The sequence below is a fragment of the Nesoenas mayeri genome (assembly GCF_963082525.1).
Source record: "Nesoenas mayeri genome assembly, chromosome: 18".
In the NCBI taxonomy this organism is placed as follows: Eukaryota; Metazoa; Chordata; class Aves; order Columbiformes; family Columbidae; genus Nesoenas; species Nesoenas mayeri.
This window is the reverse complement of record NC_137566.1, coordinates 7,781,278-7,799,472: the sequence shown is the minus strand read 5'-3', so window position 1 is coordinate 7,799,472 and position 18,195 is coordinate 7,781,278. Positions and strand designations below refer to the sequence as shown.

Here is an 18,195-nt window from a genome sequence, read left to right as displayed (position 1 = left end):
AGCGCTGGCTCAGGTGTGCGCTGTGTCCTCCTGTTGTCCCAGGCTTGTTGTAAAAGCAAATTAAAGCTGCTCATCCTCCCTGTTCCAACTGAAACTTAAGGTCGTTAATGCCTTGCAGTTCTCGGTACATCTTGGTTGTACTATAGATTCGAGAACTCCAAGAAACAACAGCTCCTCCTTAACCTGAAGCAGAAATAGAGCAGCAGTCTGACTGTAGCTGCTGAGGGACTGGAAATGCTCTTCTAGATCTAACGGACTTTTTTGTTGTTATGGAAACTAGATCTGCTGCTAATCTAAAATCCTAACGCCTTGTCCCGAGCGCCCGGCTTGGGAAGGACGCCTGGGAAAAGCAGCAGTTGAAATGCTCCGTGGTGCAGCGATAGCGCCCAGTTTGTCTGGTTCAGTGACAGGGAATGGGGAAATCACATCATGCTGCTGGTTTTGTTACAATTGCCATGATTACCACTGCCACAGTTCTACCCCAGCCTATTTCCCTGCCAGTTCCTGCACCTCTCCCTCAAGCCAGTGATGTCCCTGTTATTCCTCTCCCTGGTGCATTAAAGAAAGAAGAACAGCTTTAGCAACAACAGCAGCAGCTTAATGATGCAGAAAATGGTGTCTCTTCCCTCAGAAGAGCCGCAAGGAGTTCTGTTCCTGGCAGCAGCGCTCCCTTCCCTCTGCATTAGAGGGGGACGCGCAGAAACATCTAGTGCTGCTTCTAACGGGCTCTTTACACAAAGATCGCAGTCTCATGCTGCTTATTTCCAGATGTCCCTTAGCGAGGGCTGTTCCCTGTCGCTCTGGTCAAGGTACAATCAAATGTTGTGCTCTAAGGCAAAGCTGTAGCTCTAAAACACAGGTGTAGCCAACAGCATCCACTCTTCTTTGCTATGTGGCACCAAGGACTCCTGCCCAGCACTGTAAACTCACTCTAGTGCCTGAGCACTAAAGAGTGTTGTTACTTCTCCCTAAATTCTCACGCTGTCTGTTCTTTTTGGGCACTAATAAAGTGATTAACACACTGCCTGGAGCTTCAAAAGCTGTAACAGAAGGAAAGGCACCTACCAGAGCTATCAAAGAACAGCCCCGACTGTGACTGCTGAGCTGTACCCGCCTGTTTGCCACCTTCTCCGCAGTTCTTCACCTTCAAACCTCTATGTTCACACCGGGGGTTCCCTGTGGCAGAATGTGTTAACCATTACAGGACCAGGCTTGGGACCGTCACCCCACGTCCTCCTGTCAGAGCAGCTCACCTCAGCTTTGGGAAGGTAACCAAACCCTTCTCCTGTCTACTTTAAGATCACTTTGCTCCAGCCACTGAGTTCAGATCTCTCCAAAGCCTTCAGGGCAAGTAAATCTAGATCCAAAAATTGTACTAGAATATCGTGATCACATAAGCTTACAAGGAAAAAAAAAAAACTCAAAGCAAGATAATCTAATTTTCTCGCTCTAGTCTCTTAAAACCATCGAGATTAAAAACATTCTGATTGGTAAAGCAATCAAGTGTCTCTTGAGGAAAGAACTGATAGGCTACTGGCTCACAGCTACACTGAAATTTGATTTCTTAGCTTAGGAAAGTCTGTCTAGATTTCAGGCTTTATTTTAAGCAATAATCACTGACCTTCTCTTAGTGTCTCCACCGCACATGGAGCCTTGGAACTTTTAAGAGTTTGTTGATCTGCTTGAGAGAGCGATACCAGCACACCACAACCTCACCGCAGACAGTGTCTTTGTAGCTTGAGCCCATGCCCCCCCTGCTGCTGCACCGTAACCCGTGCGTGTGGCCCACACCAGCATGTGCAGAATCTTTCCTGAGTATTTCATAGTGACGCTCATTTAAAACCTCCTACAAGTTCCCCAGCGTGAGAGTAAGAGAAAGGGAGTGGGTGTGGGGAAGCTGAGGGAATCAACCTTTGCCTACAGTCACTGCAAACGGTACCTGGATTGGCGCTTACAAGCCACAACTCGCATCGCTGTTCGCTGGCACTTCGGCCCAGCTGACGCCGCAGAACGATGGTGGGGAAATGCAGAACTGGTGCTGCCGTGTCCAGTACAAAACCACCAACGCAGCTGCTGTCTATAAAGGTTTTAATATCAGTATAAATAGGGCACAGTTACAAAAAACTGCAAGACTGGAGCAATGGAATTTTGATTTACAAACGCTGAGTCAGGCCTTTGCTCTTCAGAAACACACACAACACGCAGACCGCGGGGTGAAGGGGAGGCGTGAGCACACGTACACCGTCTTGCCTTGAACCATTCCGTACAAAAATAGCGGTAGAAAGATGGTCTCTGAATTGCTGGCTGATCCCGTGGTTGTGCCTTAACTGGACTCTGGCTGTGAGGGAGAGGCAAATTGCACCTTAAGAGCAGAGTTACCGCCCAGTGGAAAGCTGGTCTCTCTCCATCCAGCCACAGCTTCCCCAGCTGAGGTACAAGCTATAAAAATAAAGGTTTTGAGTGTTCAGCACTAGAACCCAGCCGGGACGCGGCGGCAGATGGAGCGGGTGGGCTGCGCACGCGGGCTGACCGCCAAAGAGCCGCTCTCGGCTTTCCTTTCGTTCACGCTGCTACTTGGGTTGCAAGAGTTGAAGGGGATCGCGCTGCTGCCGCCACAGCTCGTTCGCAGCCCTGCCCACACCGGCCTCCCTCCCGCTACCAGCTCTGCAAGGGTGCTGCCTCCTGGGGTGGTCGAGAATCGTTCTGCTGCAAGTCCTGGAAAGGGAGGCAGGGGCCGCACAGGATCTATCTCTGCACGTGCCGGACAAAGGCCTGCACGAGCTGAAACAAAGGCTCCTGCCCCTCCGGACCCAGCTTGGAGGCAGATTTTCCTTGCGGAGAGGGAAGAACCCCGCTGGCCGGTGAAGAGGGGCCACCGCGGCGGAAGTAACGGGACAGGCTGGAGAGCAGCGTACTCTGAAATGAGAAGCAGGCAACAAGTGAGCTTCTTCCAAACACGCGCCCCTCCACCTCCCCCAAAAAGGTGCAGGTGGTGCAGGAACAGGCACCGGTTTGTGCAGCCCAGGCTTCCTACAGCTGTTGGCTCACGCTGGGGAACGGCTCCATGGCAGCCAAAGACAAACAACCTTCTCCCACAAGACACGTTTACCGCGCAGAGCGAGGCAGGATGGTACAAGCTGCTTACCAGCTCAGAGCTGAGCTCCTGCTTCATCCGCTGCTTGTCACGGGGATGCACAGCTGGGTCTCTCAAGTACCGAACAGCCTGGGAGATGAGCAGGTAGAAACAGTTTTCCATTGTAAACATGAGCAGAGACCTGTGCAAAGAAACGGAGATGAGCAGGAGCCAAAAAGGTCAGCACGCTCTAGCTGCAAGGTCAAAGACTCTGAGAAAGGCTTCACACGGGGTGTGCAGGAGGGAACACTGTTACTGTTCACATTCTACTCAAGCAGCGATACCCAAAAGCTGTGGTATGCGGAGCAGAAACCCCTGTTAGCCATCAGGGATGTCCGATTTAAAAGTCTTGGTAAATAAGTATCAAACAACGCTCTACCTACATCTTCAAAGGTTGATGTGATGGCTTCACACACGCTCCCCCAAAAAATCCCTGCTTGCTTTGGGAAGCTTCTGCTGGGCCATCTGAACCCTCTGGACTCAGAGTGAGCAGCTCTGGAGCTCAGCTCTGAGCCGAGGAGCATGAGGTTCTGCTCCTCGGCCACAACTAAACAGCTGGAAACTTACTTGAGGGTTTTGGTTCCCTCTTGCATATTCAGCCCTGCAGCCTGAGGGAAAGGTTCCTTCTTCTTATCCAGCTTAAAAGGAAAAAAGACAGGCATTAGAAATAGGAGATAGAAAAGGGGAAACACTTGCACTCTTCAAAGTATCAGCCGAAGGAGTGCTCTGAGATCACCAGCTGCTGTGATCTCCCCACCACAGGAATGGCTGTTACCTCTCCCAGCATGTTAAGGGCCACGTTGACTGTGGCAAGGAGGGTCCCAAAGGAAGGTGCCACATCCGAGTCAAAGGCTGGTGTGGTGAAACTCAAAACAAAGAGCAAGTTGTACTCAGCAAGGTCCAGCGACTGTGGAGAAGCAGAAAGAGGAGTGAGGCCACGAGTGTGCTGTTGTCATAGTAACAGGAACACCTAGTCCCTGTATCACACTTTTTGTATGGAGAACTAGAAGCACTGAGATAATTTCCCAAATCCCGGGTGTACAGACAGAGCAGCAGAGAGTGCTCTGTGTGATCCTGCACAATCAGACTACATGGCTCTTCTCACATGAATGAACCTTCTCAACTACCAAGCCGTACAGCTTGCCACCAAGCGGCAAGCAAAAGTAACGACTGTTGCCAGGTTGTTTTCAAACACCCAGGCACAGAGGCATAGGAAAAGGATTTTAACTGTCTAAAAGTCAGCAGCAGGACATTGCCGGAATCGAGGATTAAACCTTCCTTCTCTGAACCTGGAGACCAGCCACTGGTCACACCGACACAGGAAGATAACGAGAGGGTGTCACTTCTGCAGGGCGGCACACTGAGGATACAAACCCGGCTGGGTTTAGTCTGCTCCGGTAAGGTTACACGCACACAGCATTGTGCAGACCGCACAAAGCTCAGCCCGGCCATCATTTCACACCCAGCACTCCCTGACTCCTACGGGGAATTCCTTGTGTCCTGCCTTCCCGCTCTGTGCAGTCACTGTCTCAAGCAGGACAGACTGTGCCCTGCTAAACACCCCCAGAACAGCACTTGAAATACCAGAACCCCCCTGCCGCAGGGAGCAGCATCTCTCCTCTCTCCCTACCTGATCCAGGAGGATCTGGCAGACATCAGGGGTGAAGTGGCGCAGGGCAGCAAGAGACTTGCTGAGGATTTTCAGGAGGCTGTACTGCACCGTGAGCAGCGCCTTCTGCTCCGCTGCCTCCGACTCAGGACCGGGGTGTTTGGAGGAGGCTTGGGGGTTACGCTGCACTCGTGGAGTCACGCTTGATGGAAGGGAATCGCCATTTTTTGCCTGTGGGGAAAGAAAAAAAGAACGTCTTGAATGCACATATGATTATTTTGCACTAAGATTAATACTTTGAGGGAAAAAAAGATGCTACGAATAAAAGGAATGAGGAAATAAGGCACCCAAAGTCTGTCACAGTTGGTGTGCAGCGGGGGAAGCACTGCATTGCAGGGAGGCAGCTGCAGAGGCTATTTAGATTCCACATTCCAGAAAAATAACCTCTAATCAACACACTGAGCCTTAGCCATGATGAAACAACACATCAGGAGCAATGCGTCATCTCCACCTCATGAATTTAAGGATTCCCCAAGAACAAGAGCTCTCTCTTTTGAACAAATTCAATCAGATCAAGGACAGCAGGTCAACAGCGGCTTAATTAACGGCACTGCAGAGTACTACAGCAACGCAGCCTTCGTGCTACAGAGTGGGCAGCTATAAAGTGATAACAGCACCATTCAAACACAGGCTGCTGTTTCTCTAGGACCGGCTTTACACAGGCCAGGAATTTGGGAGTCCAGACTACTCTTTGCACATTTTTTTGCTGTGGAGAAATGCAAATCCTAACTGTTGATGGTTGCCAACAATCACCAGTAGGATTATCGACAATTCAACATCCAAGAGCCTGCATATTGAATACTATTTGCCTTTTAACAGGGAGCGTGGGCGTGCAACACTCTGACCTCATGGTTTGGTTCAGGGTCCCCATCCTCACCTGCAGGTAGTGCTGGAGCATTTTGCGGCTGTGCAGGAGGGAGGTGCAGGCCTGACACAGGTAACACAGATTCACCTGAAATTAATAACGTGGAAAACTGAGAATAAGACATTGAATTCCTCAAGTTATTTTTCTAAGCTATCTTCAATCTGTCTCCAACAATTATTTTTCCTCAGTCAATTCAGACAAGGTACTGACAGCACAGACGTTTAAATGAGCTCAGAAGTAGTTCCTATTAAAAGAGCAATAATAAAAAAGTGATACAATGCCATTTTCTAGTAACACATCCATGTCCCTGCACTCCAAGGCAATGTATTATCCACAGTAATAATTGGATTCTTACCTGCATGTCCCTCATAAGCTGTGGCAGGTGGAAATGCCACTCCTTGGTGAAATTTGAGAGCTGAAGAATGAAACCAACAGTGTGATCGGCCTCTTCCAGACAGGCCAAGCTCTGTACTGTCCGTACTGCATTCAGGCACTGGAAAGAGAAGAAAATCTGTTAAACAATGACTGTTAAATCACTAAAATCCCACTCCCTCCCTTAGAAGAAAAAGCTGAAGCTGCAGAGGACCTGCCCTTAGGGACTGGAAATGCATTGGTGAACGCAGCCGCACAGCACGCGGGTCAGACCCAAACAACTTTCTATTCTTAGTCAGAGGTCGATGCACTTCACGAGCTGTGCTGCCGTACAGAAGGCAGCTGTTTGTCCAGGGAACATGCTACAAACAGAGTTCAGCACCTGTGTGCAAACGGGACTCTTCAGCCCATCCGCACTGACACAATCCAGGCAGTGCAGGTATTTCAGCACTGCAGGACACGAGAGCTTGCTGACCCGGGTGGGGACTGCACCCTGACCACAGCATTGCTGTTACTGGAGCAAGGCTGAGCCGAAGCCACCTCCAAGACAGCTCTCATACTTCTATTTCCTGAGCAGACAACCACAAAGTGGGTTCCCAAACAACTCACTTCTGCTGCTGGGTTAAGCAGGCACATCAAACACCTGTAGCAAAGTTATAACCCCAAGAGTGAACAGGATGAACAGATGGTGTCTGCCCAGCTCTAACAAGTATTGTAACAGTTATCCCTGCCCCACTGCACAGCTTGAATATTCTTTCCTCCTTTCCCCACAAGGGAATTATTTCTAATATAAATCTTTCTGAAGCAGGAGCCTCTTTTCAATGTTTCTGCACTTCCTGACATGTTTCCATGCCTGTTGCAACACAGAAGCCAAGGAACCATCGCAGGGAAGTACACAACACACCTGAAGAATCCTCTCTTGATGGACACCGACAAAGTCCAATGCTTCCGTCAGGAAGTTGTATCTCAGTGTTTTAAGAAGGCGTTCCATCAGCGACATGGAGACACGATAGACCCCGGGCCAAGAGGGGGCATCCAACGACTTTCGAGATGAAGCGGACGTCTGAACAAATCAGATACAAAAATAAATTACCTATTTATGCCTCTGCCCAGTGTGGCATATGCCACAAACCCTCCACCCTGCGTGGGAAGTCTCCAGTCCCCAGGGGTGGCTGCTGTCCCCACAGATGGGAGTGCTCCGCTCAACCACAGACCCAGGGCAGGACATGGCACGCGCTCCTGGCACGTTCCCACCCAAAAGGACGCAGCGCCCACCTGGATGGCTCCGTTAGTGCTGAGCTGATACACACTCAAGAGGGGCAGGCAGACACTCTCTGTGACACCAGCTCCAGCCACTGCTGCTGCTCCCTACAAGACACAGAACGAGCCACTGTTAAAATGGGCACATCTCTCTCCTCTCTGAGACTAAAGAGATTGATTTTGCATTAGATATTTCTGTCCTTTGCACTGTCATCACCTTTTTAGAGAACTTCCATCCACACATATGTCTATGTTGTTAAAGAATTAATATCAAGAAAAGCAACACTGTTCTTCCAGTAAAATTTGACCTGCATAACTGTACTATGAATTCCATTTCAATTATCACCTGGTTTGGTACATACAAAACCTTTGAAAAGGGCTGGCTTTGGAACGACCTTGCCTTCACCTCAAGCCACACACAAGTTGAATTTCTAATAGATAAATTACGCTTTATTGCAACTAATGAAAAAGCAGGTTCCGACACTTAAATGCTGTTTTAACTAGGAGGGGATAATTTGCATTGCAGAAGAATACATTTGGTGAAAGTGCCTGCTCTAAATTACAGGTTTGGCTCAGCTCTTCCATCTAAGACATCCCATTATCGAGAAGAACGAGGAAAACTAAGCAGGCGTACGCACAGGACCTGCGGCTCGCCAGCCTTTAAAAAACAATCCTTTATCTACAGATCATTGTTCAGCTGCATTGCAGGCAGAATAATAAGATAGACGGTTCCTATTAAAAATGTATAGCTATATGCTCTCATTTCTCCGCATCTCTCACCTGTTGAGTCCTCGCTAAGGTCAGCAGTAAATGTAATGAGGCCTCTGTGAAGTGAAGGTTTTGTTTAACTCTCAGGCTGATCTCCAGTGCGGCAAAGATAGTGGGAAGCACAGGGACTTTCCTGGTCACCTGTAGCCAGTAGTCTCCATCTTCATCAACTTCACAGAGCTCTTTGGCCAGATGCAGACCCAGAACACACACCTGCAGGGACAAGAGAACAAGGTGCAGGCTTGACACAGGTACCAAGAAAATCCCGAAGGCATTTACTAACACAACCTAAAGTTCAATCATTCTCAGAATCATAAATTAAGGCACCTGGTATCCCTCACATTACACTCTGCACGCTTCCTGGCTGTATTAGCAATCGTGACAACAATTTTTAGGACAGATCTGTAAGACGGGCAGCAATGGCCAATTTCCCAGATTGATGTGTGCCAGAGCAACAAGGAGTAATTCTGAAATAGAAACTGCTGAAACTTCTTTTGAAGGCAACCGGCTGCAAGTGGAAGTTGTTCCAAACATACATGGAACCTTTGACTAGAGAGAAGAATGAAGCAGATGAACAGGTCCCTCACCCCATCTCGCTGGTCTTTGTGTTTCACTCGGGAGGCATCATCTGTCTCCATGCTGTCCTTGTCATCTGTAGCATCTCCCAGGGTCAGGCTGTGTCGCGTCTGATCAAAAAGCGCAATGACCTCATCCTGGAGCGTTTCACACACGCTCAGCACCAGCTGCGAGTACTGGGGGATCTCGTTCACTGTGGCACACACAGAACAAACCGTTAACACACGATACATGTACTCAGGTGTCCAGTTTAACCAATAACGTCACTGGGGCATGTTTCTTGGAGTTAGTATTTATTCTGTTTTCATTTAAAAACCCACAAAACAGAATGTGAGGAACTGTGACTAAATGACATGGTTAAGTCTAGGAAGATGTAATAAGGGATTAGAAGGTCATCTGGATAACAAAAATACGTGGTTTTACTGAGAAGTCACATAAACTCATGACATTTCAAGGCGCAAATCAAGCACTACTATGGACAGATTATTCCATAATTGCTCACTACAGCATTTCCTACCCAGTTTTCCAGGCTGCTGTACTGCCCCATGCAAATTGGGTACAGTCTATGTTTGTGAGTCCCTATAAATACTACATTCTTATCAAAACCATGATGATAAATCACAGCACCTTGTACCAGCATGACTGGAAACTCAAACTGAACGGTAAAGAAAAGCATTTAAAAATAACCCAACGCTCTACTTCCTATTTATTTTCTAAAATATATAGGTTCACAGGGCCCAGGCAGTGGCAGAAGGACATGGAAAGGGAAACCGATACACATCTCAACACCACGGTTGCCTTTGTATGTGTTGTACAGAGAAATCGTGCCCAGATTCCACCGAGCATCTCCAAGTGCCACTGCAACGTAAGATGCCTCACAAGTGCCAACAGTAACGACCAGACTAGTTTCTCTGGTTTGTAACAAACAACCTGCTTGTGTTTGGGTCTTTTTTTATCTCAAACTAGAAATTCATGTCAGAATCCAAGCTCTAGTGTGACTGTGAGATGGTGTCACCAGGGTGTCCCTCCCACACCTGCTGAGCTATTTTCAAAAAACACATGGCAACCCCGTCTTGTCTCTGTCAAACTGTTCAAACACAGAGGTTATTGTTGGGGAAAGACAAGAGAAGGGAAGACACAGACACACTATGAATGCTGAACCTCACGTTTTTCTAAAACTAGCTAAAACAGGTAAAAAAAGCAGAGAAGCCCCACAGGCTGGTGACTATATTCAGCATCCTGTACTACTACTGACACCAAAAGGATTTTTACCTTTAGAACATTAGGGAATATGACACTCGTACACACACCACCTCACCTTTCATCTCCTTCATTTGCAGCACAGTGATAAGAGCTGAGAACACTTTGGCTTTGGTTTTCTCCATCATCTGCTGATCTGCCTGTAGCACTCCCTCCAGAATCTGCGTCAAGGAGTTTATGATTTTATCCACAGAACCCAACTCGCTGACAACAAAAAGGGAGAGCTCTTCAGATTAGACAACATCCCTCAGTAAATATATTGGCTTGATTGAGCTGTGTGGATCATAAGTCATACAATCCACACAAATAAAAGCAGTTGTTTTAAGTAAAGTTTAAGTCACCACCTGGATCTCACTCCAGACATTCCACAGCGCAGTGAAAATGCAGGACTGACCATCACAAAAGCTTTTTTGATACACTTTCCACAAGCAAGCAGGAAGCCAAGCCATAAAAATATCACTACAAGAGATTTCAGCAACAGCCTACAGACATTTGCCCACCCCAAAGAGAATTTTGTGATAAGGTTTCGGTTTCCTCCCCAGATCACTAAGGGAATCTCACTAGAGCAAATCACTTAAACATAACCTCCCAAGTTTTTCTATTTAGCAGTGACTAGTAATTATCCAGATAAAATACCTACCTCTTCCACTGTTTGAGCAGGATGAGAAGGAGGGTGCACAGCATAGAGCCCAGCTGCAGACAGGACACTGACATGGGAACTAGAAGCTAAAAAGAAATACTGCAAGAGTTAGAGTTGCGATAGTTACATGTAGGAACACTTAAGAATGTCACAGCATCTAAAAAACCTATGATGACAAAGAGCTGCAGAAATAGAACTAGAAATAGCACCTACCAAAACCTTGGTCCCGTTTAGCACATCCAGAAACAACTGCTGATGAACTGCAGAATCAGTCAGGTGCATTATTTCTGCCTAAGATCCACAAAGACAGAGATCAGTCAAGCACAACAAAAGATGCACGTTCTTAACAGTCTAACAGTCCACTGCTTTGTTACATTAAGAATTCACTAACTTTTATAGCCGCTGAGTGATACAGGTTTATAGAAATCCCTGAAGTATTACACTAACAGTTGACAAAACGTTGGCAGTGACTCGTTTCCCTAATGGTGCATCCCTGCCTCACTTGACTCAGCAAAACCTCTTCAGGATTCCAGAATTACTTAAAATTGCTATAAAAATGATTTTACTACCTCCCTCCCCTGCTCAGACAGACAATGTGCTCATTTTGATCAAACAGTAAAATGCCACCACTCTTAACCTCTTGTACCATGTTCACGCCAACTGGTGGTGTAAACTTATATACAGCAAAATTGAAAGAAAAAACAGTGAATTCTTCATTATGGCTCAGCTGGCCCTGAGAAGCTTGACATCGGGTTATTCAAAACGTTAATTTCAGATTAACATGAAAAACGAGAGGCAGCTCTTACATGGCTCGTAGAGATTATGAGCAGCATCCTCCAGGCTGAGATGAGCATTTGATACTCGGTGACGGAGGCGCAGCTGCTCCCCTCGGTCTCTGCCACGTGATACGCCAGTAACTTCACGTATTCTGACCAGTAGGCAAAGCGCTTCTTGGTGGAGAAATTCTTCAGCGTGTCTTTCAGGGACTGATCCAGTGAGCCCCTGACCAAAGCAAGAGGAGACGTTATCTTCATTTATTCTTTGGTCAGAAAACATACTTCTTCCGAGATTCAGGTAGGAAAACCAAGGACACAGCTTGTAAGTGAAGGTTATTCCACATACTAGACCTGTGCAGGGAATCCCACTTTTGCATCACGTGTTTTCCCTGAAGAAAATCTACAATTTACTTTTCATTTAAGCGGAGATCTTAGTTAATCCTGACTTTTCAACACATTAAATGGCAGTTATGTTCAGGAAAACAAAATGAGTGCGAGAAACTTACTAATATGTTATTCAGCAGTCACTAGAGTAGGTGTACTTAGCTTAGTTCACATTTTGTTTTAATAAATACTGTATATTCTCCTTCCAGGATACAAGGAAAATACTAACATTCTTATCTACGGGCTGCAGAAAGACTGTAACATCTTTTTGTGCAATTGGTGATTGCAAGAAATGCATGTTTGCAATTTCTTTATAAATCACCATTCCTCCCACATTTTCACAAAATTACATGTACTTTGTCTCTCAAAGCCTGCACGGTCTATCAAGATTTAACAGACACAGTTTAGATAATTAAAAAGTAGAAGGATGAATTAAAGACTACCAGAGACTCACTTGACAACATAGTAGATCTCCAAACAGATGATTTTCATGATTAAGGCACAGGTATCCAAGACACTGAGCTATAAAGACACAAAAAAAGCAAAATCTGAGCACGTAGCCCTGCAGGGTGAGTTCAATTCTGATTTATCCCTCCCCATACCCTTGCAGTAACTGATACTTCAGTGTTGCAGGACCCTCGTTTCTCCCACAATAGCAACAGTTATGTCATTTGACCATAGACTGGTGATAATAAGGGGAGGATGCTGTGTGCAAAGCAGCACAGGACTTTCATAGTGCAGGGGAAAACCCCCACAGAAAGGAAGAATAACAAGAACCTAATCAATTCCTCCATGATACTGGTCAGCCTGAGCTATGCCAAAATAGTTAAAAGCTTATTTTGCCAAACAGCATCCAAGGTACAGTACGGGTGCCCTACGGACAGCGTACCTTCCCCAGTACGTGTTACCACAAATGCTGGGTGACATCCAGTTTTGTTTCATATGTGAACAAAGAGCAGAGAATTTCAACAGAGAGTTCATGGCTGTACAGTCTCTGCAAAGCCAGAAAGCATTTACTTCATCTCTCGCCTGTGTTCAAACCAATAGATGATACTTCCGAAAACTGCAAGCAGAGGGAAGAGCCACCTACATCACTTAGAAACCCCATCTGAGAAGGACGTAACTACCTTCATTTTGTTTGGATGTAACTCACCTCTGACGATTCTGAAGGCGGAGGAAGGGTCCCAAAGAGGGGATTGGTTAGATTTTCCCAGAACTTTGGCCTAAAACACATATACAGAAGTAAAATCAGTTATCTCCCCCAACCCACATGCCTTTTGACTGTTCCAAATTTCATAGAAAATATGTTTGGGTAAATACAAGCTTATCCAGCTTTGTATAAAAGTAACAGAGTGAAACATACTTGTTTCTGAACAAGCACAGTTCTCATCTTCTTCCCCAATAGACCACATTCGAAGCCCACACACTGCACACCCTTAGCAGAGCACACAAAGACTAGGATGCAAATGTCCCTGGAAAGTCTGATGAACCGAAGAAAAAGCGTTTTGGGAAAAAAGGAAGGAAAACGCGTTGTGGAAAAACAACTCACTTTGTCCTCAGAACCAGCATGGCGCTATCTCGACGGTCCTGCCACAGCGCGTGCAGGAAGGCGATGGCAGCACGATGCAGGAGGGGAGGGCACCAGTACCTCTCCTGCTGTTTGGAGTCTATCAGCTCCAAGACTACTTGGAGGCAACTCCACTCCCCTAAGCTGAATTCCTAAAGCAAAAGGAAAGAAGAGAGTTTACATCACCACAGAACCCCCACGTAGGCATCTAGTAAGGCAGAATGTGTTTGGTTCCACTTGAACAATACACAGGCAAATCATGATGCTATCATGTATTTTGTATATAACTACAAGGAATGTAGTCATAACACAGGAGAGAAAAAAATACATTTTTAGGTGAATAAAAATTGAACTAAGCTAAGATTTGGTAGAACCAAGTGCATTCAAAAGGTCCCAACGCACAAGATCTTGCACTGCAAAGCACCAGAGGGTGTATTCTGGAAAACTGATAGTGTCCACTGTACATCTGGAAGCTGAAATCTTCAGCTTTCTCACTGTCTGGCTACTGTCAGAGGCAAGAGAGTGGGTCACAGGGATCTCTGGTCTGAGCCGGTGGATGTTCTTACGTTAACTCCGTATCTGCCTTGGAAACATTGGGAAAGTTTCTGTTTGGTTATAGGGAGAAGTTAAAGTGGGATAGCAGCACATCCACTAACTGCAAGTACCAGCTGCATTTATCTCTCCATTGAGTGCTTCAGGTCACGTGTAAGAGCTACCTGATTTTAGAGACTAGTGCCATAAGACTGCTGTGAATGCTGCAATAAGAGACTAGTGAGCCCTTGAGCAAATTTCTGCTGTTCTACCTTTGACCCGTCACTGCCATCCTTCACTTCCAAGTTCAGGAACAGCTCAATGAGCCCAGGTTGTGTCTCCACCGCAACCGTGAGGAACTCCAGGATCATGACCTTAATCCGCATGTCCTCAATCCTGCTCTGCAGGCGGGTGAGGAAGGCGTCACGGATGGCGGCAGCGTCGCTACCGAGGCAGGCGTAAACAGACATGGGAGCAACCTGCAAAGCGCAAGAAACGTCACAAGCAGGAAGAACCAAACCCTACAGAACGCTGCTTCTCTATATAAAAGGTGATTTGCATTTCAAATTGAAACTGGAAAATATCTGATATTGGATCTACAAACAGATGTTGAGGTAACTCAAATGTAAGTTGTAGTCATTAAGTGAGAAGCAACCTGAAAAGTGATCCAAATTCTCCTCTTTGGCAATTCTGCTCTATCCCTCACCTACTTCTCAAGGGTTATAACAAAACTGGGAAAAACAAAACCAGTTTTGGAATAATGTTTCTTGTAATAACCAAACCCAGAGCTGGACTTACATGCTTTAATAAAACTGCCAACACATTCTCAGAAGTGTAGTAGTGAAAAAGAGTAAGTCTAAAAGGCAAAGATGAAAGCTCCCAATAAAAACTTAAAAAGGATCCTCTTCTCGGTAAGATGTAAAAGTTCCAGCTAAGGTGGTCTAGGAAATGTATTTTACAGTGTGACTTAAGAAAGTCAGTCGAAAAGCCGAAAGAGATCAACTGGAGGTACAAATACGTTGCAGAAAACACCCCACTCATGTGAAACCTCTTGTCAGATGCTGAGCAACTTCTGCAACAGCAAAGGATGATCTTAAAAAACTAAGGGTGTTCTATGTGATTTTTAACATGCTTAGAGCTTTCAGTCCACGTTGCCTTCAACTGACTTGCATTAAGCTTCTTAATACAAAAAAGCCTGAAGCAATTATCTTGAAAGAATTTCAGTGGTGGAATCGATCATGAGAGAAGCAAAGAGTTGTGAGTGTCATCTTACCGTAGCCAGTCGTTTGAGCAGCTGGATGGCCAGGCGTGGAAGCGCCGGGTCATGCTTGTGGTAGATGTATTTGGCCAAGACCGCAATAAGATTGTTTCCATGAGCACCTGAAGAGAATGCAATTAAAATCAAAGAGAAGAAAAGAGCAATAGGATGTAACTATTTATAAAATAATGATTTCCATAGCAGAAGGTGAGAACTAGGCCAGTCTTGCAGAATAACAAGGCAGAGGTACGAACGGCAGCTGATTTACTGTGTTCTGTAATCGCACGCAGCTCATTACAAAGCAGCAAGCAAGCAGCCACGTTCACATAATACTTAAGAAGCTGTCCCAGAGGAGAAGAATCCCTTAGAGGAGGGAGAACAGCTCTTCTCCCAGCACTAGAAATCACTTCTTGGAACCCTGAAATCTTTACTACTGTTTGTAATGAGACACACAATGATTATTTACAAATAACAAAAACCACAGCTTCCCAGGCTGCCCCTGTGGAGAAATACGTACCATGCTGAGTGAGCGCCTGTTCTAACGGGGACACCACACTGGAGGGGGGTTTCAACCGGATGACATTATTGGTAACCGAGAATGCCAGCTTAACAGTCTGGATCAGCAGCTGACCTTGGCCTTGTGACTCATCACTGTGTTTCCAAAAAGGAACCAAAGTAAGTAACTGTGTTGAAAACCAACATTTATCATTTGCACAACATTCAAAAAGGAAATTCGATATTCTGTCAATCGGAGATTATAAGACATTTTTACTCAGACTGTCACGTCACCATGTAACAGTGGTGAAATACAAACCCACGTATATCCGCAAAAAAGTCTACCCAGCCCTGAGTTCTCTCTCAGCATCAAACAAAAACAAGAAAAAGCCTGACAGCTTATTGTCACTTTTTCCTCCTCTTTGGCACATCAGGATTTAAAATGTAGTAAGACAGAGGGAGAAACATTTACAGAACCAATCTCACAGAAATTACAGTGAAAACTGGATGAAGAGATAAAACTGGCTCTAAGTCTGGTATTTTCCTAAGATTTTCCTTATCAGATAAACATTCTAGCCTTCAGGGAGCCACATAGGGAAGTTAAGGCGCTCAATCCTGAAGACATCTTCAGTTCTTCCAGAGTACTTCAAGCTGCCTTGAGAACCATCTGATCAGCCCTACCACTTCCAAAATCACAGTTCAAGCTTTATTACAATTTATTCATGAGCATAGCTTGACTTAAACTCTGCTGATACCTGAAGACACAGAACTTCTAACACTGGCTATAATCCTCTCACTTCTAATTTAGTCATTCAACCTTGAGTTCAAGACTCATAAATGAGCTCTCAAGTTAATTCTTTATGAAAAAATGTAAATGCTAGCAAATGTTAAACAATTGAACACATTTACACCCACCGGCATGCTCCAAGTGCCATTTAGAAATATAAAACTAAAACAAGAGTATGAAATGGTTAGCGTACAACAAAGATGATATACAGATCTGGAACAAACACAGCTTGTTTGCCCAGAACACGCAAGTCAGGCTGTCATGGTGAGCGGTTATGTTGATCCCCTGTTAAACACAATCAATTAAAGCTCCATTTCAAATATTATAATTTGCTTCTTTCCTCAAACTACCGAAAGGAAACGCAGCGCTCACCTGCTGGACTGGGAGGCCATCACCATATCGATAGTGTCCACGCCGATGCTCATGATGTTGATGACAGCTTGTCCGGCCTCCGTGTTGGCCAGGCTGAAGACGCACAGGGACTGCAGGCTGGGGGCGTTGCTGCCAGACACCAAGGCACAGCACATCAGCACTAGGAGCACTTGCGGTATTTTCTCACCTCATACTTAGAAAACTACCGCAAAGTAACCTCTTCATTTCTACATCCCCACTCACCCCTACTTTATTGTCCCTTCTACTTTCCTCATGGTGCATACATCAAATAGGAAAGTGGGTGGCAGCCAGTCCCAGGAAACCTATTTACTGTTTTTCTTCACCAGGTGTTCTAAATAACAAGGTCCCTAATCTTCTCCCTTTCCTATACTCAGTAACACTGAAAAGAGCAGAAACCAGCACTGCACAACCATGCCAGTTCATTCCTAGTCATTTACATTCAAAAACTGAAACAAAAAAATAGCAACAGGGCCCTCGTGCACTGTGAGCCAGGCTAGCGCAGATCTGAAATCCATCACCTGTCTTACCTGCTGCAAGGATCCATTTCGGGGCATAAATTCAGTATAGCATGGATCAGCTGCAGAATAAGGCATCCTGAAAGAGATGAAATGGACTGCTCAGTTCAAGAAGATCTGTAGCCCAGCTCCTACTATTTTGAAACAAATCACAGCATCTAGCTATAGTGGTAAACATACAACGCAAATCCCAAACGGCTGCTAGAAAAGGTATGATAAAAAAGAAGTAAAAGATTCACACATCTTCTCTGAGAAGAGAGATGATCCTTTTTAACCCTCCTCCTCCTTCTTCCCCCCTCTCAACATCCTTACCAATTTTCTCTCTCACTCCATGCGAGTTATAACGCCATTTGTGGTAATTTGGTAACATCTCCTTCAGGACAAACACAATGCAAGGGACAAGTCCTTGGCTCTGGGTGCTACCAAGTTGTCCCTAGGAGAAACAGAAATGTTATTGCCCCCTTCTGGGTAAAAGGACAAGAAACCATTTGCAGGAAGGTATGTCTTATGTCTTTAAAGAAAACTATCGAGCATGGGGATTTAAATTTACATGAGACTTCCACTCTTTTGTAGATCGGACGAACCAAAATGTTTTTTTGAAAGAATCAGACTTCAGAGAAAGCACAACCAGTGGCACAGAAGGGAGGGTCAACCTATGATTACTCATAGAGACCTGTTGCGCAGGATCTCAGACACAGCTGGATTTCACTTTCCTATCGTAACAGCCTACAGGTACTTGACACGCAGAGCATTCCAGAAACACTCACCCGGACAAGAGTCGTGATCAGGTTCAGGAAGGAGACGGTAACACTGTACTCGCCTTGAGGCTGTTCTATGCTCATCAACAGGTTTCCATAACCCCCAGCGTTCATTCCCTCTGCGCTGTGAAGTGAGCAAGAGGGTTTCTTACATGAATAGCAGGACTTTGACGTGAGTGAGAGAGGTC

General features: G+C 45.7%; 1 protein-coding gene across 1 annotated transcript in view; it reads right to left on the bottom strand.

Moving 5' to 3' along the window:
• The window catches only part of NUP188 (nucleoporin 188), a 30,878-nt gene that overhangs the window by 1,618 nt on the left and 11,065 nt on the right, over positions 1-18,195 (bottom strand). The window contains exons 20-44 of the mRNA XM_080356191.1: positions 18,017-18,131; positions 17,562-17,682; positions 17,262-17,328; positions 16,714-16,842; positions 15,577-15,710; positions 15,075-15,181; positions 14,074-14,280; positions 13,253-13,422; positions 12,857-12,926; positions 12,158-12,225; positions 11,350-11,545; positions 10,757-10,834; positions 10,544-10,629; positions 9,962-10,107; positions 8,655-8,836; positions 8,080-8,280; positions 7,315-7,407; positions 6,944-7,102; positions 6,023-6,160; positions 5,680-5,754; positions 4,764-4,973; positions 3,909-4,040; positions 3,701-3,771; positions 3,146-3,275; positions 1,940-2,916 (exon numbers count right to left, since the gene is read on the bottom strand). Coding sequence (XP_080212317.1) covers positions 2,746-2,916; positions 3,146-3,275; positions 3,701-3,771; positions 3,909-4,040; positions 4,764-4,973; positions 5,680-5,754; positions 6,023-6,160; positions 6,944-7,102; positions 7,315-7,407; positions 8,080-8,280; positions 8,655-8,836; positions 9,962-10,107; positions 10,544-10,629; positions 10,757-10,834; positions 11,350-11,545; positions 12,158-12,225; positions 12,857-12,926; positions 13,253-13,422; positions 14,074-14,280; positions 15,075-15,181; positions 15,577-15,710; positions 16,714-16,842; positions 17,262-17,328; positions 17,562-17,682; positions 18,017-18,131 — 3,256 coding nt within the window. The 3' untranslated portion in view covers positions 1,940-2,745. The remainder of the gene's footprint in view (positions 1-1,939; positions 2,917-3,145; positions 3,276-3,700; positions 3,772-3,908; positions 4,041-4,763; positions 4,974-5,679; positions 5,755-6,022; positions 6,161-6,943; positions 7,103-7,314; positions 7,408-8,079; positions 8,281-8,654; positions 8,837-9,961; positions 10,108-10,543; positions 10,630-10,756; positions 10,835-11,349; positions 11,546-12,157; positions 12,226-12,856; positions 12,927-13,252; positions 13,423-14,073; positions 14,281-15,074; positions 15,182-15,576; positions 15,711-16,713; positions 16,843-17,261; positions 17,329-17,561; positions 17,683-18,016; positions 18,132-18,195) is intronic.